Below are 23,244 nucleotides of genomic sequence, written 5' to 3'. Positions count from 1 at the left end.
GATGTATCCTCAGATACAGAATGAACAGTGATTTTTGCCCTCGCCCACTGACTGAACTGCTTCATAAGCGCCGCTTCCTCTGAATGGACAAAAGAAGTCCCAGTCCATGACCTCGTTAAAACTATTATCAAATTAATGGTTACATCTCTAATGACTAAACAGGGATTTCTGCGTGTTTATAGTTACTGATTAATAATCAGGGATTAATAGTCTCAATTCAATTTGATTTATAAAGCATTTTTAAAACACCTACAACTGGATACAAAGTGCTGTACATAAAGTAAAAATCCGATTTAAGAACAAAAATAGTTAAACGCGCACACGCTACGCACACGCGTACACGTATATAAATCACGGTTGTGTTTTCGTGGAGTGAATAGCCTTTCGTGATTGGTTGCGGTTATGTCACGTGGCACGTTCACGTGACGGTTCCATTTCCTATCAAACATCTCCTGAACAGAATTTCGTCGACGCACGAAGCATGCCTTCGTCAGTGTAATGTTGCATGAACCGAAGAAGGCAAGTGGATGTGTAGAAATGACGCGTGCGACTTCCTAAGACTGCCGAAGCTTAATGTCTTGGTTCGGACCGCGTAGTTTACGAACGCGTGCTTGCCTGCTTGCAGTATTTGATTCGCGTCACCGCGTGGCGTAGCGCCTTGAGTGGACTCTTTACGTGACTTACGTATGACGTCAGAGCGTCAGCTGGCCCAATGTTTACATCTAGCAGTGGCGTGTTTTTAACTGGATCCGCGAACAACGAGAGGCTGGCCATTGACGAGATCACAAACACAAAGGCTCCATCAGCAGTCCGTTAAGGTACGTATGCCCTAAATGATCTTTTGTTTGCTTCCCCATTGTTTACCCCCTCCTCGCGAAGTCGACGACGCTGGATTGTTTAGACCTTCCTGTCTTAACGCAGTCAGTTTTAACCATTTGTTCTGCTGGTGGTAATGACGACAATCGTGGATGTGAACATTCCTACCCCGATCGAGCGCATCAGTGACGCAAATTTGCAGCTAAGGTGGTGCATAAGTGCGGTGGAATTGAGCTGTCTTAAACGTCTGCATTACGACGATGATAAAGACATTTTCATTGGAATGGACTGCAAAGCGGATCTATTGAATCGGCAATTAACTGCTCAAATGCCAGAGCTTTGAAGGAAGTCGGTCCCCTAGTCGCCTACTAACCAAAATGTGCTACCTCGAGTGGAATTGGTCACAGCGCCGCTATGTGGCCTCTCTTTAATTTCCAATGATGGTCTGGTAACTTATCAAGGCTCGATTTTTATACACAGATGGCAGTGTGTCAGTACCCTTCTTCACCCATATGTGGAACCAAACGGGGCTATTCACATTTCATTTTGTTCTTTTATGGCTTTGTGGTCAGCCTGTGCACCCTGTGATCTTTTTGTCCTGAGCTCTGCTGTTGTTTTTAACACCTCGGAAGGACAAAGGCTGCATTCATTCACACCTACCTACACTTGCTTTATGCTGCCAAAAGCAGGATTACAACCTCAAGGGGACCCCAAACCCCTATTAAACGTGTAAAATGAATGTTAGGTAAGAAAACACGGATAGGAACAAGGTTTGCAGGCCAAATTGTTGATATGGTTGCCCTCATATCTAGACTGCAGGATTGCATGTTCCATGCTGACCATGAGCTATTTATCTATCTATACTTGATTGCTGTAACGATCTAACTGGACTGGTGCAAAAGAGTATCAAACAGCTGCAGCTCATTCATAATGCTGGACCACAACAAATAGATCAGAACTCATTACTCCAGTCAGTTTTGGAATGAAATTTTGCTCCTGAATTTCTTCAGTAGTTTGGTTTGTTAATGCTTTTAGATGATGTGCTATAAAATGAAGTGTCCTTGCCTTGCCTCCGGGGGCTGCAAGACCATCCACCCCCAACCTTTTGAGTAAAGTGTCACATTCATTATTTCCTAACTGTAGGACAGGCAACAATTAGAGGCAATCTTTCCCGGGGCTTCATAAAATGATATGGAAGGTGGAATGTGTTCAGCAGGCCTTGAGTTTGAAACCCGTGAAAAATATTACCTCACCAACTTGAAACCCTTTCTTCTGTATTTCACATGATGACGGTGATGTTTGTTTTCATTTGCATCTGAGTCAGTCACAGAGGTCACCCTCATGATTAGCAGGATTGCATATTTGTAAGTTCGTGTGATCGCACTGCATTAGGAGTTTATGCATGGAACAACAGAGACTAAGGCTTGATGGGAAATGACAGAGCCTGCTTAAGGTCCGTTCAAGTTAGTAGTTTTGGTGTAACTTGTGAATTATTATTATTTTTTTTTGTAACGTACTCTTATAACAGCCTCTCCACACAATGACCGTTAAGGTTGTGTTTCGCTTTCACTTTTAGGCATCATGGGTGGAGCTGTGAGCGCAGGCGAGGACAATGACGACTTGATTGACAACCTGAAGGAGGCCTATTACATCCGCTCAGACCTAGTGGAGCGAGCCTTTCGTGCCATCGACCGCGCCGACTATTACCTCGATGAATACAGGGAGAACGCTTACAAGGTGAGCTAAGTGAACGTGAGAGAAAAAAAAAGCCCCAACCAAACAACAGGTTTGGTAAATAATTTTCAAATGTCGTTCATGTTTCGCAATGCAGAAATTAGTAAAACTGACTTGGTTCATTTTTATTTATTTAGGACTTGGCTTGGCGTCATGGGAACATTCACCTATCAGCTCCGTGCATCTACTCGGAAGTGATGGAGGCTTTGGACCTCCACCCTCGCATCTCCTTTCTAAATCTTGGCAGTGGGACAGGCTATCTCAGTACCATGGTGGGCCTCATACTGGGTAGGTGATGGAGTAAATTCTGTGGTGGAAAGTTCAATTATTTTTGCGTGACTTAGGCAGCATTATGCAGAAGTACCACCTCCACCTTCTCGATCAAACAATCACAGATAGAACAGTGGTTGGGTTTGTGAAGACGTGGTGAAAGAAGTCATTTCATTTTCGTAAAAAAAATTACAATGTGTATGCGATCTACTTGAATCAGAATCCCTCCATTTTACGATGGAAAAAGACTTTTTTTTTAAAGGAGGCGCAAGAGCCCTCCGCCTGTTTTCACATTTCACATACTCAACCGTGTTCCCATTTGCTGGGCTGTCCGCCATTATGCTCCGTTAGCACGCTAGCATGCTAAAGCTGAGCTATTTGGCCTGAAATCTAAATGTGTGCCATTTCTATAAAAAAAGAACAACTCAAAGCTATGACCTAGTTAAAGTTTCCATGCTCAGAGAAATTGTAATGTAAAAAAAAGGACACTAGGCAGTACAAGCGTCAAATGTAGTTATCACAGTATGTCGTACCACGGCTTGGTGTGAGGTCATATTTATCAATTTGAAAAATATAAGTGTTCATTAGTACAGTTCATGCAATACGTGTGTGTAAATTGTTCCAGGACCATTTGGAGTGAATCATGGGATTGAGTTACATCCTGATGTAATCGAATACGCCTACCAGAAGCTTGACTCCTTCATCAAAACCAGTGACAGTTTTGACAAGTGAGTATCAAAATGGTTTTATGGCAATTTTAAACACAGCAAATCAGCTGGCATGGCATTGCATGGGGACTCAGATTATTAATCTGAATGGCAGGAAGCTTTGACCAAATAGCCGCTTACGGGAGACGGGGTTGCTATTTATTGTTGTCGTTTGGCCTCTAAACAGATTTGAGTTCTGCGAGCCATCCTTTGTGGTGGGCAACTGTCTGGAGATCCCCCCCGAGAGCCGTCAGTACGACAGAGTGTACTGCGGGGCGGGGGTGCAGAAGGATCACGAGAAATACATGAAGAACCTAATTAAGGTCGGGGGCATCCTGGTCATGCCGCTTGAGGAAAAGGTTAGGAAAACTAAGCACTCTCATTTGTTATTGTCTTTTACTGTTTGTAAATCACAGCAGAAAGCGCACTTACAGTGCATACATACATACATATATATATATATATTTTTTTAATTTATTTATAACGATTCCTCCTGCAGTTGACCAAGATCACCCGCACAGGACCAAACAGCTGGGAGACCAAAAAGATCATTTCTGTGTCCTTTGCTCCTCTCGTACTGCCGAAACACAATGTGAATGGCAAACCCAAGACGGCCCCACTGCGTAAGTCCCTTTTGATCTTTTATCAACAGCGTATCGTAAGCAATTAATCGATTCAGTTGGCCTGACTCGCTATGCAAAAGCCGAAAGTCACTTTCTTGTCCGCTTGTCACTTTTGTCAACTCCCTTTTTGTGTGATATGTCATTTTTCAAGCCAATTTCCTTCACCGCTGACCAGCTACTAATGTCAGCAATGACAACAATTTTTTTGGGGGGGTAGGACTAAAAGGGTACTGTTGCATTAGTGTTAATGCCCATAGTGACTTGAATAAAAGTCTTAAAGTAGATTAAAGACATTTGCTGTACCTAAGTATCCAAAGTAATTTTTTTATATTAAATGTCGTTAAGTGTTGGCAGTAAAATACAAAGTGACAATGAAATCAATAATCAACAATCCAATGAAATCAAGACTGAATGCAGAAAAATATTTCATTTATAGTAATTGAAACTGTAAAACATGCCATTTAAGAAACAATTATTAAAAAAAAAAATGGAACCTCACCATGACATCCTAAATTGCCAAAACGTCGGAACTCCCTCTGTGCAGCTGTCAAACTATCACAGTTTTTATAAAACAGTTTTATGGCGAACGCACATTGTGGTCCTTTCCACCCATCCATGGTTACTAAAATGACTTTGTGTTTAGTTGGAGAAGATCACTGTCTTGCAGTTTTGCCAATATATGCTACCACAATCCCCCCCCCCCCTTTTTTGGGGGTCAGGGCTCACCCTGTTTTTTTTTTTTTATTTTACGTTTCAAATTTGGATTTTTTTTTCTCTAGTCTTATCTCCCTTCTCTAAATTATTTCATGAATAGTGTTGTTATTTTCTACATCAATTATGAAAAAATATCCCATTTTAATGTCATCGTGTGAATTTTAGGTCTTACTTGTAAAAGCAAAAGATCTGATCCGGTCTAAAAAGCAAAAAAAAATTAATAATAGCCCTCGTTTGCTTACCTCTGTTCCTCCTCCCTTTACTCTTGGTTTGTTGCTTCAATTTTGCAGCAAAGTACGAGGTACGAACATTACAGGAGCTCGCTCGTTTCTGCATCCGTCATACGCTGCAAATGACCACCGGCGGAGGAGAAAGCCAATCACGCAGCCGTGGCTCCTCGTTCAGCGTGGGCAGGGGTCTGGCCGTGGCCGGGCTCCACAAGTACGGCCCTCGCTTCAAGCGCCGCCGTGTGCATCGGCGCCGCTGCAACGCCCTTGTCCTGGCCACCCGTCAGGTGGTCGGCAGCGGTATGAGCCCCGCTTCTCTGGACAGCAACAATAACCAGGGAGGGCGAGTGGAGAACGAGGAGGAGGCGAGGCGAGAGACGGGGGGGGGTCGGAGGGTGACTCGAGGGGCAAGAGGTTTGATGGAGGAAGAGGAGATGGTGGAGGAAGTGGTTGAAGAGGAGCAGGAAGAGGAGGAGGAAGAGAGGGAGACCGGAGAGCTTCTTCAAGTTCAGCCTGCTGTCAACGTGTTGCGAGAGAGGATTCTGGGCCTTCCGCTGCCTGAGCCTTTAAAAAGGTTCCTCTTGTACTACAGAAACAAGTGAGTGACAAGCCAGCAGGGACTGAACACCCCCATCCGTAGAAGGCAGGACAGCATGCCTGACATCATCTAGCCCTGCCTCATTGTAGAACAGGGGTCACCAACTTTTTTAAAACGGAGAGCTGCTTCTTGGGTATGACTTAACGGGCTTCCAGTTTGATGCACACTTCTGGAATTTGCTCAAATGACCTTCAATTCTAACGATGTCTCAAAAAGACGATGAATACCAATAGGCAACACTTTATCAATCACATATACAGCATTCCTAGGAAGTCACAATATCCCATCACCGGTGAGCCATTTTTGCAAGAGGCCAGTAAGCGACTTCGGTTTGGGGGGTTGCCTGGTGCCCGTGGTCATCATGTTGGTGACCCCTGGAGTAGACGATAATCAATTGTCCCATCTTGTGTGATCGTTGTGCAGTTGTGATTTGCTGCTGAATGTAGTTTTAAGGTATGATCATGACATTTTTTTGTATGATGCATCAGGAAAGGTGTGGGTGTTGTTTTTTTTGTTTTTGTAAATTGAGCTGTATTATTTACTGCTGTTATAAAGTGAATTATACAAAAAGTGAATACTGTCGTTCGATTCTTGGGGAAAATAACAACTCGGGAATTCAATTCTCAAACACCGTAAACATTGCTCAAGCTTAAAATTTCCAGCAGTTATGGTCAAGTGAATCGATTGTTGATGTAATGAAGTAAAACGCTGGTCAAAAAATGTTCTCTAGCTCTCAGTTGATACCCAATTTTACAAATTGATTTTATATTTCTGACACTTTTGAGAATTTTATGGAACGTGAGCATGATTAACACAATTATTGAAAGCAGTGATGATTGCCGTATTCAAATTACCCAGACAGTGTGTTCACTATTCATTTTTATCACTTATTTTCATCGCCAACATTTTTGAACAAATACAAAAAAAAAAGTTGACAGGTCATTTTTGTATACAGTATTAGTAAAGTGACAAGTGACCTCAAAAAATGATTACATCCTCTTCGTTTATTCATCAACTACATCACAATCCCTAGATTACATCTTACCGCCTCTGTTGGAATGTCTGGAGGAATATTAAAATATGCTAAACTTCAAAGGGAACAGCAGTCTCCACAGCTTCTTGCTTCTGACAAGCAGAAACAAAATGGTAATTAAATAAAAGTTTAGCTCACTAGTGTTTGTTTTAGCTTTGCTGCACCTGTCAACTTTTATGACATGCCGTCAAGCTGGAAAAAAAAACCTTGAAAAATGTGTAACATAATGAATAATATATTTTTTAAACATTTGTTCTTATTGGACCAAATGAATGTATCCCAAAGAGCCATAGCATGTAACCTCAGACAAGTAAAGTGAATGTTAATCTCATTACAATGCCACCTGTCGGTGGGTGAGACATTAGGCAGCGAGTGAACATTTTCTCAAAGCAGATGTAGGCAGGAAAATAGACGTGGCTGAGTTAGAACAGCAACTGAAGTGTGAATCCGCACGCCGTACACGGCCTCATTAGTACCAAATAAAGTGTAAAGTAGGTCAACTCGTGAAACATCAACAGTGTGAGAGCTTTGAACCACATCGACGTGCGTGTGAAGGAAAAGTGATGATTCTGTGTCGAAAGATCCCGCAAAAAAGCGCTCGAACAAGTTGACGCTGAAGCGCATCACAGCTTGTTGCGTAGCTCTTAGACCAGTTAGTGTTTTCGCTGTCAAAAGTGCATTTTACATCATGTGAATGGCTTGGTCCCTACTGGTCAATTTGAACAATGTTGTGCTGGGAAATCTTGCTTGTAACATCCCGTGAATGAAAACCACCTTCATGCCGACCATGTTGCCTGACTGACGCCGGTGGACGAATTAGCTGAAGGTGTTGACTTGGCCTCAGCTCAAATCTGTGGCATGTGCTAAACGGCGATCGAGACGTCTGCGTCAGTGCCGTTTCGAATGCAATATTAGGTAGGGTGCATTAACTCTTGTGACTAATCGGCGTTATGTCTTCATTACATTAAGAACATAGTTGGTGAAGTTCAGTAGAATGTTGCACGCTGTCCTTGTGTTGTCGTTACACTCGTGATAAAGCTTCTTTAAATAATAGTCACAGATTCAAAGCAAATAGTGGTTACAACTCATATTTCCGACAAAGCAGCATTAATCCTTCTACTTTCTATAGCCTTTTGCAGATTCCACAATTGTGGAAAGAAAGCATTCTTCTCGCAGCTTGAAGTAGTGCTCCAGATTGGGCCGGTGCACTGATTGCAGCGTTCACTTGGGCACCAGCCCACGGGATTGTGGGTAAATCGGGGCTGTTGCATTGTGAACGCCGAATGAAGAGGTCCAAGTGTTTGATTGCTTGCCTGTTCTTGGTCGACTGAATGACAAGAAGCCGGGATAATTCCATTAATTAAATCTCAACATGAAAATAGTTCAACTGCAGTAAAAAAAATTGTTTGAATAATTTACCCAGTCTTTGGTTTCCTGAGGCTTCCACTGGCACTGGCAAGAGGTGCAAAGCTACTATTAAATCCAGAGGCATCAACCTGAAGATCGTCTTCATTCTTAAGAGCGTCCTCCAGAGCTGCTGCCACCTTTGGCGCGATAACTGGCCGCTGATAATCTTTGGAGGTCCGCGATGGCATATCCATGCCTAACAAAAGGAGGTTCTCGGCCTGAGGAAAGTGACAAAGACAAACTAGGTACATATTTTTTTCCACAAATTATGATGCATGTACAATTTGAGAAACTAAATTGTGCACCAAGTTATTTTTGTTAAATTTTGGATTCTTGCTAATCTCATTAAAAGTCCCAAAATATTCTCAAATTACTAGGTATTGGATAAGTAACGTTTCCCATTTTACCACTGCTATTTATACTTGACGATCCGGTTGAGACATTGAAATGTAATCCAAAGAAGTCATTCGGGGAATACAACATTCACATTTTGAAGAAAGTATTCTCATTTCAATGAACAAAAAGTAAGAGCTTACTTTGTATCTCACATCAGGGCTATCCTTCATGGCCATACGAGCGTGATTACTGAGAGGCCGTCTGAACCCAATTGCAGAGTGAGGCCTGCTCACCATCTGATGGTCACTGAATGCAAAACAAATATTGGCTTGAACATGTTTAACTTGGACATACACTACGATATTATATCAACAATTACATCTTTTTATGAATGATGGGAAAATGAAGCTTCAACTTTGCTTCATGAACCAGCTGTTTTTTTTTTTTAACTATACCAGATGGCACAGTTGGTTTAAATAAAGGCGTTTGAAGAAATGGCAAGTCAGTGTACTTTAAGCCCAATGTTGAACATTGTGAGTCATCGAAAGGATTAAAAAAACTATTTCATGAAGCTTCATTTTGCCATCTCTACTTTTTGACACTAACAGAGCGATATTGCGGTTCAAGTACTGCATATTTCGCAACAACTCACTCCTCGATATTTGTGATGGGCCTCATCTTCCAGTATTCATCCTCGTCGTCAAAGAAAGCCCTGTTGACTATTTTGTTCTTCTCTTCTAATGGAATGAAATTCTCGATGATAAGATGCCTAAAAGACAAATGATGAGACCAACACAGTGAGAAAGTAGAAGTCGCATTGGGATGGAAGTATTGGTTATGATGTCAGGTTTATCATTAACAAAATAAAAAATTAGCAATTGATGGTGACACAAAGCAGTCCGCCATCATTAGTGGTGTAAAGTCTAGACTCCGTACTTGAGTTTAAGGTCTCGAGTGAGCTCATTTTGGGTCTGTTCCAGCTCCTGGCGCTCATTGATGTGCGCTTCCTGGATGTCATGGATTTCTGCCTTCACTGCCTGCAGTTTAGCAAACAACTAGAAAGAAAACAGAAGCAGAAAAAAAAGTTCAGTTTGCAACCAAGCATGACAGTCGAAATTTTTCATTGAAGAATGAAATTCATCTTTTTTGCCAAATCGCTAGTTGCTACCTTTTTCAGTTTCTTGGTTTTAATGTCAACTTCCTGTTGCAAAGAACTGTACGTCTCCTTCAGCTCCAGCGTCTCCTCATCTCGACACTCCATTTGTTGTTGCATCTCTCGCACTCGCCGTTTCTAAAAAAAACACAAAAACCTCAATAACGTAATTTGTTTCAGACGTTGTTCTTACCTGCGTGTTAAAAACCTTTCGCTCTCTTTGTGTTTTAATGTCTCGTAGTGGATTCCGTTGCCGTTTTATGGACTTTTGATTCAGAAATTTGTTAACCGTTTAATGGCTGTATATTTTGTCTGGTTAGCTTAGCTCCAAAAAGTAACAGTGTGATAAATGGGGGGAATTTAATGTCATGCATAAATTGTCACGCTGCCTTAAGTGGTGTGTGTTGTCATACAGACGCACAACTTCAGCTTTTAAGGAAACCTTAAATGGTCCTTGGTGGAAACGGATGAAGTCAACACATTGATAATACCTGTTCAGCAATTTCCTGCCTTTTCAGCTCCAGCATCTTCTGCTGCTCATTGGTATGATCCACAATGTTCTTCCCTCCAACTAAAAGTTTACTTTCCATTGCCTGGAAGGAGTAGAAAGGGGGAAACAAAATTCTGAATTTGAACCAAAACATAAACACTTTGAGCGAAATTTCCCAATCATTTCAGGGAGTTATCATTACATTCTGAAATGTAATAGTAGAGGAAGATTTATTTTATGCTCATTTATAGCATGAGCATGTGTGTCCAGACATTGGTCTCCTGATCAATTTATAGCAGGTAATAGTTTGAATGATGCTTACCCTAACTTTGGCTGATAACATGTCTCCTGCTTCCTGCTCTTTCTTCACGTCTTCCATTTTCTTCTCCTTCTCCTTCAAGAGTTGAGCTTTCTCCTCAGCCACCAGGCTGTGATCCTCCATGATGGCTTTCCTCTCCCTCTCCAGCTTCTCCTGCTGCGCTCTCCAATAATCCCCTTTGTTGTCGTCCGCATCATCATCACCTTCGCTCTCTTCATCGAGACCATCACCGCTGGTACAATCGCCCCTCCTCTTTTGCCTCCTCTTGTTTTTCTTTCCGGTACGCCTCTCCAGTTGCGCTTTCAGTCTTGCAATCTCCTCCTGAAACTTTCTGAGCAAAGCATCCTTGGGGTCCTCGTTGACCCGGGGCTTATTCTTGATGTTCTTTGCTCTGTTTGAGTAGCGTAGTGTTGTTAAAGTCTCTTCCACGTTGTAAGATGCTGGGCCGATGTTTGCGACCATGACAGTGCGAGCATTGCCTCCAAGAGAGTCCTGTAAAAGGCGGGTCAGTTTAGAATCTCTGTAAGGGATGTGGCTGCTCCTGCCATCCACAAGAGCTGATATGACATTTCCTAAAGCAGAAAGTGACAGGTTGATTTTAGTAGCTTCTTTCAGCCTCTCTCCCTGAGCCCCAGTCTTGGTCTGCCTTTCACTACCGGCTAAATCCACCAGATTGAGTTTGCCAACTCGGATGTGGTTCTCCCCATCCAGCCCCAATTCACTACATTCTACGGTGATCACAAAGATGGCGTGAGAACGGGAGCTGTGTTCATTCATGTTGGTGGAGCCCACCGAGCGATTCTGATTGCCCACATTCATGACATTTTCAATTTCTCGCACACTCTTTGTGACAAACGATGATAGGTCCTTAACATAAACACCAGTGTCCGGCCTCTCTCTCAACTCCAAACGTCGCGATTGGTCCTTGGAGAGTAAATCTCTGATCTCCTCTTGATAAATCTCTAGATATGATGCTCGCACCAGGTACTGTTGATTCTGAGATCTTGAAATGTGAGTGAAGATGTGGTCAAAAGAGTTTGGGATAACTCCTCTCCTTTCTGGGTCATTTCTTACACCCTCCATGGTGTATGTTTTCCCGGTGCCTGTTTGTCCATATGCAAAGATAGTTCCATTAAATCCCTGTAGAACTGAATCCACAAGGGGCCTAAAGGTTTCATCATATAAATCTAGTTGCTTTGAATTGCAGTCATAGACGGAATCAAATGTGAAAACTTTGGGGAGTTCTCCAGCAGAAGCTTCCCTAGGGTTCCTGACAATAATTTGTCCAAATTTAACATCGACAGACACCACACATTCAAAAGTGGCTGCCAGTTCTTTCTCATTCATAGGACGACAACGGACCACTACTTTTACTGACTCTGAACTCTTGCTTTTGGACATGATGTGGACCAGAGGATGACACACCCAGCTTGAAATTGTTCCTGCTGACTTTCAAGCAGTGCGTCTGGGAAATCCTACCAACAGAAGCATCCACATCAGAACCTGTAGGCAAAAAAAACAAACCACAGATGTTAATGACACACACTGAAGGAAGATGCTGGCTTATTAGCCAACACTGAAGTTCGTCAATGTAAGGGTAACACTGCAAAGGACAGGAACATATTCCTGGAGCTGCAAAACACAGCAACATACTGGAAGCAATGTCTGTGATAAATTAGGTGACAGCAGCAGTCTAAAAAAGCATAGAAAATTAAGGGCGCTATAAACCATGTTCACCTTACTAAAATTGGCCCATTATACAATCAGAACTTGCTAGCTTCATTAATCCGTTAATGCAGAACCTTCAGTTTTCGGCATTGAAAGAACTAGCACAGGACGCGATTGGATCGTATCTATACGGCATCTTATTTAAAGTTTCTCGACGTACTGGATCAACGACCAGACACGAATTAAAACAAACTGTAACCCACAATGAGACAACAAATTCGACCAAGCAACAGCAAACACAGAGGTAACCAAGGCTACAAGTCTTTTCATAGCTTTTGCCTGGCTGACTACGATCAGTCATGGTGTTCGGATAGATTCACCATGTCACCAAACAAATACAAAAATAAAGCGCCCACATCCGCTATATTGAATACATACCCTTCCCCTAGTCACTTGGGCAAAATTGTTTCAAAAATCATTTAAAATGCAGCTTCCTACATTAGCTAATCCGACTCAGTTAGCAACTGGCGCATCGCCACAATGGTCCGGGTCTTAGTTGCCAGATCTTACAACGACATCCCCCCCAAGTGAGTGAATGTGAAAGGTCGCTTCACCGTTTCCGCGAATATCTTCAATTAATTAAAAAAATGCAAACCATCTTGTTTCATGCTCTTAATTCTATTTAAATATATTGTGTTGTTAACACCTTGTAAATGATGACAACGATTCTTAAACTGCATTTTCTGTCACTATCTGGCAACCATATCTCTTCAGATAACTATCAGCTGGTTTGTGTACTTTTGGCAAAAAACACATCACAAGGAACTCAAACAAACCACATGATTCATTAGTTTATGCTCTTATTTATTGAACAACAGAATATATGGTCAATGTTAGATCGAAATTATATCCGGAAAGTGAGTTTAAATTACAAAAACACATTTGAATTGGCAAACGTGATTTTAAATGGATAGTGTCTTGATATAAAATCCTATACACACATTAGTCTTATAAAGTATAATTTGTTCCCTGATAATTACGTTTACTGCTCCGGAAAGTGACGTACAGTACACGCATTCTTCAAGAGATTAAGGGAAAGCAATCGATGGCTGAGACACGGATTTGCACTTTGTACTTTTCCATCTAGCCATTCATTTTCCTGTTGTGCAAATTTAGAACATTCTCAGTCCGTTTCCCCTCTCCCTAAATTAAAAACATCATGCCTTTATACATGTCACCGATGATGTAATGGTACACTCGCCTGACTTGTGTGCGGGAAGCGTGGGTTCAGTTCCCACTCAGTGACGGTGTCCATGTCTGCCCTGTGACTGGCTGGCGACCAGTTCAGGGTGTAGTGCGCCTTTCGCCCGTAGTCAGCTGGGATAGGCTCCAGCACCCTCCCGCGACCCTGTACAGGATAAGTGGTGTGGATAATGGCAATGACATGAAATGCCTTTGTAAAACTGCAAAATCACTTTGGTGCAAAAATGACAATAATTCTACATGCCAGATCTCCGTAGTATACAGAGTACGCCTGTGTGCTGGTGTAAAAAAACAAATAAACAAACAAACAAAAGATTGTAGACATCATGTTGCAACCTTAAGTCCCTGTTGCAAAATTCAGCATCTAAAGTCTACACACTCTGATTTAAATGCCAGGATTTGATGATGTAAAAAAATTAAACCAAGATCAATCCTTCCAAAACTTTCCCACCACCATTAATGTAACCGATAACATGTACAAAAAAATGAGAAAATTGTGCATATTCAAAAGGAAAAGTCAAACAATTTAGATTTATTTCACACATGTGCATGCCCTCTTGTAATATAGGGTGTGGCTGTGTTTAGACATAAGCAATCACATTCAAAGGCAAATTTAATGAGAGTCAGCACACACACCTGCCACCTTTAAATATGGCTCAATATAACCTCAGGTTTATGTGTTCTAGTAGGCCTTTCCTGGCATTTTTGTGGTCACATCTCACGGCACAAGCCATGGTTTGCAGAAAGCTTCTACGGCATCAGACGGTTGCAGGAATTTCTGACACGTACTAGCTGTTTAATATATAATTGTCACGCCTTCTCCATATGCCTGGGCTTTGAGGTAGGGTTGTAAATGACCTTATCATACAAAGACAACATCCAAGTGACACTTTGCGAAAATCACACTTGACAATGTGTTATGGTCCACTGAAAGCAAGATGGATTTTTTTTGTGGGCCATAACACGTCTGCCTTAAGGTAGAGTGGTTCAGAGTTTAAATCTTGTGATCCAAGTGGGGGTTCTTTTAGTATTCTGGCTTTCTTCTGCATACCAAATCACGCTTCTTTTATTTTGTCTATTTGCGCTCTGCTGTTGACTTGTGAACAGGCTGTAGTGTAACTCACTCCTCGCCCAGAGCCAAGCAGAAAAGCCCCCAGTCCACCCATAACCAAAACACACAAAAATTGTCAGAACAGCAGTGCGGAGGTTCTTCCCTTTTAACCCTTTAGCACTTCTGCCGAAAAAAATGAAATCATCATCATCATCATCATCATCATCATCATGCATCAGTCCACTTCTTTACATCTTATTTATATCCTTGCTAGGGCCCTAGGCCCAGTCGACTTTTGGGTGAGACATGAGGCTCAACCTGAACTGGTCCCCAGCCAATCGTCTCATATTGAGAAACAACTTCATACTCATACTCATATTCATTCATGAGAACAATTGATAGCAAGGCGTGGTTACAAATGTGGTGCAGGCTGGCACCGGGTAGCCCCAAAGGACCACATTAGTAGTCTATGGGCCTGTTCTAAAAAATAGCTCACCATTGATGGGACATTGTGATGAAGAGGTGATAATTTGAAAATGACTTGCAGAGATTTTTAGAAATAAATGTTGGATATTATTTGTCTATTTCCATACCTTGTGAAATCATTGTTGATAATTTTGGCAAGAAATGGTTAATATGGTCGTTGTCTTCACATAGATAACTATGATATTGTAACGAATTGGGTTATCTGTTATCTGTTCTTGTGTCGACGTTTGAGTTTTGCTGAGTTATGTTGTTTCCGACTTTTTGAATGCACCACTGGACAAGAGGGATGTGCGCGCGCGCGCGAGAGAGAGAGAGAGAGAGGGAGAGAGCGAGAGAGAGAGAGAGAGGGAGAGAGCCGACAGTAGCGGTTTGTAAGAATAAAAAAAATAATAATTTAATGGAGGTCTAACGTTTGTTTTTCGAAGATGCTTCAATATATTATTATTCTTAACATAATGAAAGGTAACTTGAGTACATTTCTCATAATTTCTTTGCTGTATTTCACCTTTTGTTTTCCTTTCAAATACACAAAATTTTGTATCGCCACTGTGTTCACACTTCAGTTTGGGATTCGAACCGGAAGTGATCAGTGAATCATCATTTTTGAATGTGCATTTTGGTGTAACCCTTCTGCCACCGTCGTTCTAGTAACATAGGCAAACACTGATGTAAATGACGTTTCTTTAGAAAGAAAGCCAAACGTCAGAAACGCCCGCGGTAACAATTGGCACTTGAGAGTTTCGTCAATGAATGGCCAAATATCTCCAGGGTCACGTGGTCCGCTGAGAACAGCGCTAATATTGTTGTTTATTTCGGGTGACAATAAGAAATCGTGGCAGTAATCAACTCTGACACATATACACGGACTAGAAACAGTTCAAGTTTACAGACATGTTCAGGTAAGTTTTAAATCTTAAGTTATTTTACGTTATTTGTGTGTTCTAAAGTTCAAAAGCGCGTGTTGAACTGTGTATTACTCATTTGGACACAATCTACTGACAAAATTATATCCCAAAAAGTATAGTGTACTCTGGAGCTATGGAAAAAGGCAATGTAGTTCATTTGTTCCCAACAAATTGTAAAAGCACAGAGTAAACTGTATATGTTGAGTTTTCTCCATTTAACACCACCAAGGTTACTGAAAAAACGTACAAAACGCATTTATTTATTGTGGTAGCAACAGGATCATCTTTGCTGTTTTTTCTTTTTTTTGTTTTTTTTTTTTGCTTGACTGTTGCCAATAACAGTTTTAAATATCACAGTTTTTCTTTGTTTCTTCAGCAGGCTCTGACCTGTGCTTTCAGATGATGAGATTTCACTTGAAGGGCATACGATACAGCTTGCTAACCTGCATGCGTTGAACATCATCTCTATTCAAAATGTCCTCTAACACGGAGTCTATAAAAGTAGTGGTGCGTTGTCGTCCTATGAATGACAAAGAAAGGGCAGCCACATTTGAGAGTGTGGTCTCAGTTGATGTCAAATTGGGACAAATTATAGTCAAGAACCCGAGAGAATCTTCGTCTTGCAAGTCCTCAAAAGTTTTTACTTTTGATTCAGTCTATAACTGGAAGTCAAAGCAAATAGACCTATACGATGAAACCTTTCGGCCCCTTGTGGATTCCGTTCTACAAGGGTTTAATGGAACCATCTTTTCATATGGACAAACAGGCACAGGGAAAACATACACCATGGAAGGTACACGAAATGATCCAGAAAGCAGAGGAGTTATCCCCAACTCATTTGACCAAATCTTCACTCACATTTCAAGATCTCACAATCAGCAATACCTGGTGCGAGCATCATATCTAGAGATTTATCAAGAGGAGATCAGAGATTTACTCTCCAAGGACCAATCACGGCAACTCGAACTGAGAGAGAGGCCGGACACGGGTGTTTATGTTAAAAATCTGTCATCGTTTGTCACCAGAAGTAAAGAGGAGATCGAAAATGTCATGATTGTGGGCAATCAGAATCGCTCGGTGGGCTCCACCAACATGAACGAACACAGCTCCCGTTCTCACGCCATCTTTGTGATCACCGTAGAATGTAGTGAATTGGGACTGGATGGGGAGAACCACATCCGAGTTGGCAAACTCAATCTGGTGGATTTAGCCGGTAGTGAAAGGCAGACCAAAACTGGGGCTCAGGGAGAGAGGCTGAAAGAAGCTACTAAAATCAACCTGTCACTTTCTGCTTTAGGAAATGTCATATCAGCTCTTGTGGATGGCAAAAGCAGCCACATCCCTTACAGAGATTCTAAACTGACCCGCCTTTTACAGGACTCTCTTGGAGGCAATGCTCGCACTGTCATGGTCGCAAACATCGGCCCAGCATCTTACAACGTGGAAGAGACTTTAACAACACTGCACTACTCCAGCAGAGCTAAGAACATCAAAAATACCCCATGCATCAATGAGGACCCCAAAGACGCGCAGCTCAGGAAGTTTCAGGAAGAGATTGCAAGACTGAAGGCACAACTGGAGAAGCGTACAGGAAAGAAAAAGAGGAGGCAAAAGAGGAGGGCTGGCGATTATAGCAATGGTGAGGATCAGGAAGAGAATGTAGATGATGAGGATGAGGATGATGAAGCTGAGGATGAGGACAACAAAGGGGATTATTGGAAGCAACAGCAGGAGTTGCTGGAGAGAGAGAGGAATGCTATCATGGAGGATCACAGCCTGGTGGCTGAGGAGAAAATCCAACTCCTTTACGAGAAGGAGAAGAAAATGGCTGACCTGAAAAGGGAGCAAAAGGAGGGAGAGCTTCTTGCAACCAAAATTAAGGTAAAATGTTGCCCCTTCTGTCAATTGTGTTGGAAAATTATATTTTATTCCGAACTCATTCACTACCAGCACAAGTAAAATGAATGCACTTTTTGGTTTTTGACTCCTATAACCGTCAATGGCAGTGAATGAGTTTAATTGCTCTTTATTAGAAAATGCTTTCACATGTACGTCCAAAATCAACAGCTTTTAATGTACTTTACGCGTATGCTGTAAATAAAGTACCTTTTTGTCCTGCAGACAATGGAGAGTAAACTCCTCGTTGGCGGGAAGAACATTGTGGATCATACAAATGAGCAGCAGCGGATGCTGGAGTTGAAAAGACAAGAAATTGATGAACAGGTACTCATGAATACAATGAATGCAATTCTTCCTATGCCGCATCATCCCGGTTCGGATGTTTTTGGTAAATGTGTAGTTCAGTCTGAGATAACAAAACAACCCGTTTGTGTCTCCAGAAATGGAAAGAGCAAGAGATGCGACAGCAGATGGAGAGTCGAGATGAGGAGAACCTGGAGCTAAAGGAGACCTACAGTTCTCTACAGCAGGAAGTTGACATTAAAACCAAGAAAGTGAAAAAGGTGAACTTGAGTGAACATCAAGTTACTGCTAATATTCTACCTCTGTTTTCATGATGTGAGTCTTGGCATCCAAATGACTTGGCCTGTTACTCAAAAATTTGGAATTTAATAATCCAGCGTCCTTCTTTGCCTTTCAGTTGTTTGCCAAACTGGAAGCTGTGAAGACAGAAATCCACGACATCCAGGAGGCACACATCAGTTCACGCCAGCAGCTGGAACAGACCCAGAATGAACTTACCAGGGACCTAAAACTCAAGTATGTCCCTATTGACCTGTATTTTGTCCGTGTATCCGAAACTGAGTTGATTCTTGGCAGTAGAACCCAGAAAACAGATTAAATTAATTCATCATTCATTCAGCCATGTTTTTTTCTCTGGCTTCCTTATTGTCTTGATTGTTTTTCCTTTCAGGTCTCAGATGATTGATAATTTTATTCCGTTGGAAGACAAGAACAAAATCATCACCAGAGCTTATTTTGATGAAGAAGACGAATACTGGAAGATGAGGCCCATCACACGTATTGAGCAGTAAGTCTAATTTGATTTGTCTCGTGCTTATTCGTCCATTAGTCTTTTAGTCATATACAAACGATTGCCTTGCTCGATGACCACAAAGCAGATTTGCTCACTTGTGATTTCCATTCTAATAATTCATCATAATAGAAATGTGCTTTTGTCTGGATCAACTTTATTGCAGTTCACATTCAAGTCTTCACTCTGACTGTTCGGCACATTTGATAAAATAATGCAGTTAAACATTTAGAACAATTATGAAATAGACAGTCTTCGCTTCATATTTCACGTATAGCTAAATCCACATTTGTGTTCAGTGATCCTCGGATGATGAACAGGCCTCAGTCTGCCGTCGGATTCAGAAGACCTCTCAGTCACCATGCTCGCATGGCCATGATGCTCAGCCTTGACATGAGATACAAAGTAACTGCATTTCATGCTCTTAACTCTCTGTCTGTCTCTCAATCTTTTACACATGTACTTCACCTCAGCACATTTTGACATGAGACCACACAACGACATTTTAAGCCAGTAGTAACATTCAAATTGTTAGATTGAACTGAACAAAATGATCCCACGTTACAGTTTTAACATGACCGCTTAAGCATGAAAAGTTGTATGTTCTTAAAATGTTTTAGTTTGTCTCCCAAGACATGGTCATCACTGCTTTTGTAAACCTAATGCAAGACAGCCATTGTGACTGAACAGGAAGACTCCTTGACGATTAAATGCTCTACATTTGTATCTTCCTAGTCAGTTGACATCACGTATCTGCTTTGTCTTTGTCACCCCGTCAGGCAGAAAACATCCTCTTGCTCGAAATGGATCTCCCGCCTCGGACCACCAAAAACTATCAGCAGCCAGAAATCGCCCCAAAGATGGTGGCAGCTTTGAAGGACGCGCTTAAAGATGAGGAGGATCTTGAGGTGGATGCATCCGGATTTAATAATAGCCTTTCACCTGTCGCCAGTGCGAGTGGAAGCATCAGGAAAACAAAGTCTGGGTAGGTGAAAAACACATTCACCTTTACGCCATTTTATCGTTTTGAAACTGTACCCCATGGTTGGTCAGGTAAGTTAATTAATTTCATTTTTCCTTATTCCGCTTTTATTCCTCAGTCGGTCAAGATCAAGCAAGCAGTCGAACTCTCGCACTGCTTCGTGCAGCCCTCACAGTCTTACATCTCCAATTTACCCACAATCCCGTGGGTTGGTTCCCAAGTGAAGGTGCAATCTGCCAACTACTTTTCTCATGTGCTTTTTATTGCTGAAATATGATCCAGCAGAGACTCAACCGTAAATTTGAAGAATGTGACACGCACAAGATACGTGATCGCAGCAAGTATTGCATTATATTTTTGTGAGTTCTTGTGCTTTCTATCCACTTGCACAAGGTGTCATTTCTCACATTGTTAAATCGTTTGTGATTTTTAGATTAGATTTTTCTAGTATGTTGAATTACATTATTACACTATTTGGGAGATGCGTATGAATTTTTCTTTTTGTATTTATGTATTAAAAACAAATGTAAGGCTTTGTACTTCTGCCTTAGCTCGTTTTCTGCCACACGGGGGCAGTGTTGTGCTACAGAGAACTTTGCCATATAACCGAGAACTAGACGTTTAAAAATCCTGGCTTTTTACATCGCCATCTCGTGTTCGCTTTTATTTTATACAACTGTAATGAAGCAAGCAGAGAAGTTTTAGAACTTCAAACCACAACCATACATAAGAATATAGTCACACAGCTGTGTAAAACGTTCTAAACTAGACAAATTCGCAACAAATCTTCATTTGAATTTGTGACACTAATGACAAATACGACACACGTGAATCGTTCCAACTAGCTTCGGTCTGATCCTCTGCACGTCAGCATCCATGCATTTTGGCCTCTGATGAAATCTGCGTAAGGGATTTCAAACATCTGTGGATTGTGGTTGAGAATTCTTGAGACCCAAAACACTTCCGTCCTTGAGCATGAATCACTTCAACATGCGTAACCTCCAACCAATCGGAACCAATTTGGGTGCGCGCTCCAAAATTATTTTATGTGACTTCATAATCATTTGTGTCCATCGTCAGACTGGATGTTTTATGTGCAGTATTGTCTCCCTTAAGAAGGGAACGTCTCTGAGGATGCGGAAAAGGAATTTGGGGTGTTGGTCTCTGCGTTTTAGAAGAATGTCTCAGAGTCAATAAAAGAGGGTGTTTTTGTCGTATTTCATTTATTGACAAGTATGTTAAAGGTAAAGAGAGAAGGATAATTAATGTAAATGCTAACAAAAGATCCCAGAACAACCTCCAAAGAAACAAAAAGTGAACACCAAGGTCAAGCTACATCAATGTCACATCAGACCATCTGTTTTGGTTTGAGTGGACTAAGTGGAGTTGATGGGAGTTGACAAGGAGGACACCACTCTTGAAAATAAATCCAAAAAAGTGAGACTGGAATTTTCCGCACAGCATTGTTGCTAAGAAATAAAGCTTTTGGGAGAATGTCCTATGGACACACGAGGCAAAACTTTTTGACAAAGCGCAGATGCAAAATAAAGCATACCAAGAAAAAAAATACAACAATGTCCAAACTGTGAAACATTGTGGAGGCTTGCAGAGGTGGGCAGAAGTCTCAAAGTTAGAAAAATCGTTTGATTGCAACAATTGCCTGAAACGGTTGAGCAACTAAATATTACATCATCCCGTTATTTTATGACTTTGTTTTTGTAAATAATTATGTTGAACCACAATACAAAAGCAGTTTTGACTTTCAATGGGTAATTTTCACTAAATGTTTGATATCAGTCTTGAGCTTTTCTGTGACCACTGTGGGTTTTTCTTTCATTAACAGAGGAGTACCAACAATTTTGTCCATGTGTATTTCCATTAATGACACAGGTGATTTCGAAAGAAAAATTGTTAGTGCTGGCTTGAGAGGAAGATGTGTCAGAAGTCAAGAAAATGCAATATTCCGGATGAATAGATTTGGAACAATCCGGCGTTGAAGCAGAGGACCCCGCTGAGGTCGTTGCCGTCCCCTTGACTAATGGGAGTCAGGTTCAGGTCTTCACCCCAAGTTGAGAACAGATGTTGGCTGTCAGCAGGATGACCAGCAAGAGAGAAAATAAGTACCGCTAGAAACCATTTTGACAAGCAGTTGAAGGAAAAAAAAAACACCTATAAGGACGTTGCGTACAAAATGTTCTGCATGGTGTGTCAAGACTAATTTTTACTTGTAATATTGAAATTAATGACTTATAAGTGGTGTATGTGAAAATTGACCTTTTTGACCTCAATTTTAGTGAATTTTCCATTTTGACTGGGCAAGGAAAAGGTGCTACGGTATTTTGTGCCATGGTAGAAGTCTCAAAATGTTTGATTAATTGACAACTAATTATGATTTTAATTAATTATTATTATGAAATTAATCCACAGCTATTTTGTTATGTAATTGTTTAGAGCTATTGCTTAACTGAAAATTGTCCAAATCCTCTGATTTCACCTCTCAAACAAAAAAAAAATCTCCGAAATTCAACTTTAAAAATGCAAAATGAAGAATAAATACCAAGCTGCAGGCTGAGAGGTGATCTCCAAGACAATGTTCCGTCGTAATCGTCCGGCAGTGGATGTCGCCTAATAACTACGTTAAAGTATTAATTTTTATCCTAAAATTAGCTTGCCTTAACCAGAATCCTGCGTACATTTTTTCAAAGGTACAATTCTGGTCGATAAATGTATTTTTAAACCCTTGTCATAAATATGATCAGGATTTCTTGATTTTTGGTTATGTTGGGCCCGCAGAGAAGTCCTTGAAAGGTTTGTCCACTCACCACTGCTACAATGTGAAATATACAATATATATATTTTTAAAAACTATTTGTTCCGCTTAGAAAACCTAATCCACAAATTCAGCAACTATCAACAAAGCTGACGGCTCATTTTGACTGGGAAGAGGTTCATATTTTGAGACTAATTCATTTTTCCACACACGTGGTGGTATGGGAAAGTATTCCTCCGATGCAGATCTTGGCCACTGTGCGACACTGGAACAGGTTGGTCTCATTCTCACGGTTTCATTTTCCAAATGTGCATGGCCACAGCACCAGCCACAAGGTCAACGAGGAATGTAAATACATTTCCATGTTTGCCTTCCAGGGGGTTGGGGTCATCGCAGGGCCCGTCTGCTTAGATGTGTCATGCCGGAGGAGAAAAGCAGGAAACAGAAGAGGAACTGGATGCGGGAGTGGTGATCGATGGGTAAGTCAACAGGATGATGAGGGTGGGGGAGGGGGGGGGGTACCCCATGTAAGAGTGTAACAAACTTCCTTGTCTCTCCTTCAGTCAAATGGTTACTGATAACCCTGCTGGGTTAAGTCACAATAAGTCACATCGCTCATTAAGACTTGTCACCACTTTATGGTGAATGAAATGGAGCATGATAATATCCCAACAGGAAGCTTTGTTGTTGTGACACTATA

The 23,244-nt window shown here is 41.4% G+C and overlaps 3 protein-coding genes across 4 annotated transcripts; 2 read left to right on the top strand and 1 right to left on the bottom strand.

Annotated features, from left to right (window-relative positions):
- Positions 1-393: 393 nt before the first annotated feature.
- LOC148339817 (protein-L-isoaspartate O-methyltransferase domain-containing protein 2-like) lies at positions 394-6,264 on the top strand. Its single transcript, XM_088289458.1, has 7 exons — positions 394-818; positions 2,393-2,553; positions 2,688-2,838; positions 3,446-3,548; positions 3,715-3,886; positions 4,027-4,150; positions 5,155-6,264. The coding sequence occupies exons 2-7, from the start codon at positions 2,398-2,400 to the stop codon at positions 5,691-5,693; spliced, it is 1,245 nt and encodes a 414-aa protein (XP_088145584.1). The 5' UTR covers positions 394-818; positions 2,393-2,397; the 3' UTR covers positions 5,694-6,264.
- Positions 6,265-6,553: 289 nt separating this feature from the next.
- LOC148339816 (kinesin-like protein KIF3B) lies at positions 6,554-12,676 on the bottom strand. Its single transcript, XM_088289457.1, has 9 exons — positions 12,534-12,676; positions 10,431-11,930; positions 10,110-10,211; positions 9,634-9,756; positions 9,402-9,520; positions 9,118-9,234; positions 8,666-8,771; positions 8,142-8,347; positions 6,554-8,049 (listed from the first exon to the last, which is right to left on the bottom strand). The coding sequence occupies exons 2-9, from the start codon at positions 11,826-11,828 to the stop codon at positions 7,944-7,946; spliced, it is 2,277 nt and encodes a 758-aa protein (XP_088145583.1). The 5' UTR covers positions 11,829-11,930; positions 12,534-12,676; the 3' UTR covers positions 6,554-7,943.
- A 2,800-nt stretch (positions 12,677-15,476) lies between these two features.
- Positions 15,477-20,313, top strand: LOC148339815 (kinesin-like protein KIF3B). 2 transcript variants are annotated; one of them, XM_088289456.1, is made up of 9 exons: positions 15,477-15,794; positions 16,180-17,681; positions 17,922-18,023; positions 18,140-18,262; positions 18,400-18,518; positions 18,673-18,789; positions 19,092-19,197; positions 19,572-19,777; positions 19,893-20,313. In XM_088289456.1, the coding sequence occupies exons 2-9, from the start codon at positions 16,275-16,277 to the stop codon at positions 19,996-19,998; spliced, it is 2,286 nt and encodes a 761-aa protein (XP_088145582.1). In that variant the 5' UTR covers positions 15,477-15,794; positions 16,180-16,274; the 3' UTR covers positions 19,999-20,313. The 2 variants fall into 2 exon arrangements, with proteins under 2 accessions (XP_088145582.1, XP_088145581.1); XM_088289455.1 differs by having other exon boundaries at positions 16,177-17,681.
- Positions 20,314-23,244: the final 2,931 nt, after the last annotated feature.

Source organism: Idiotropiscis lumnitzeri, chromosome 3 (genome assembly GCF_059441095.1).
Source record: "Idiotropiscis lumnitzeri isolate Australia: NSW breed Sydney's pygmy pipehorse chromosome 3, RoL_Ilum_1.0, whole genome shotgun sequence".
NCBI classification, from domain to species: domain Eukaryota; kingdom Metazoa; phylum Chordata; class Actinopteri; order Syngnathiformes; family Syngnathidae; genus Idiotropiscis; species Idiotropiscis lumnitzeri.
This window is presented reverse-complemented; position numbering and strand designations above follow the sequence as displayed.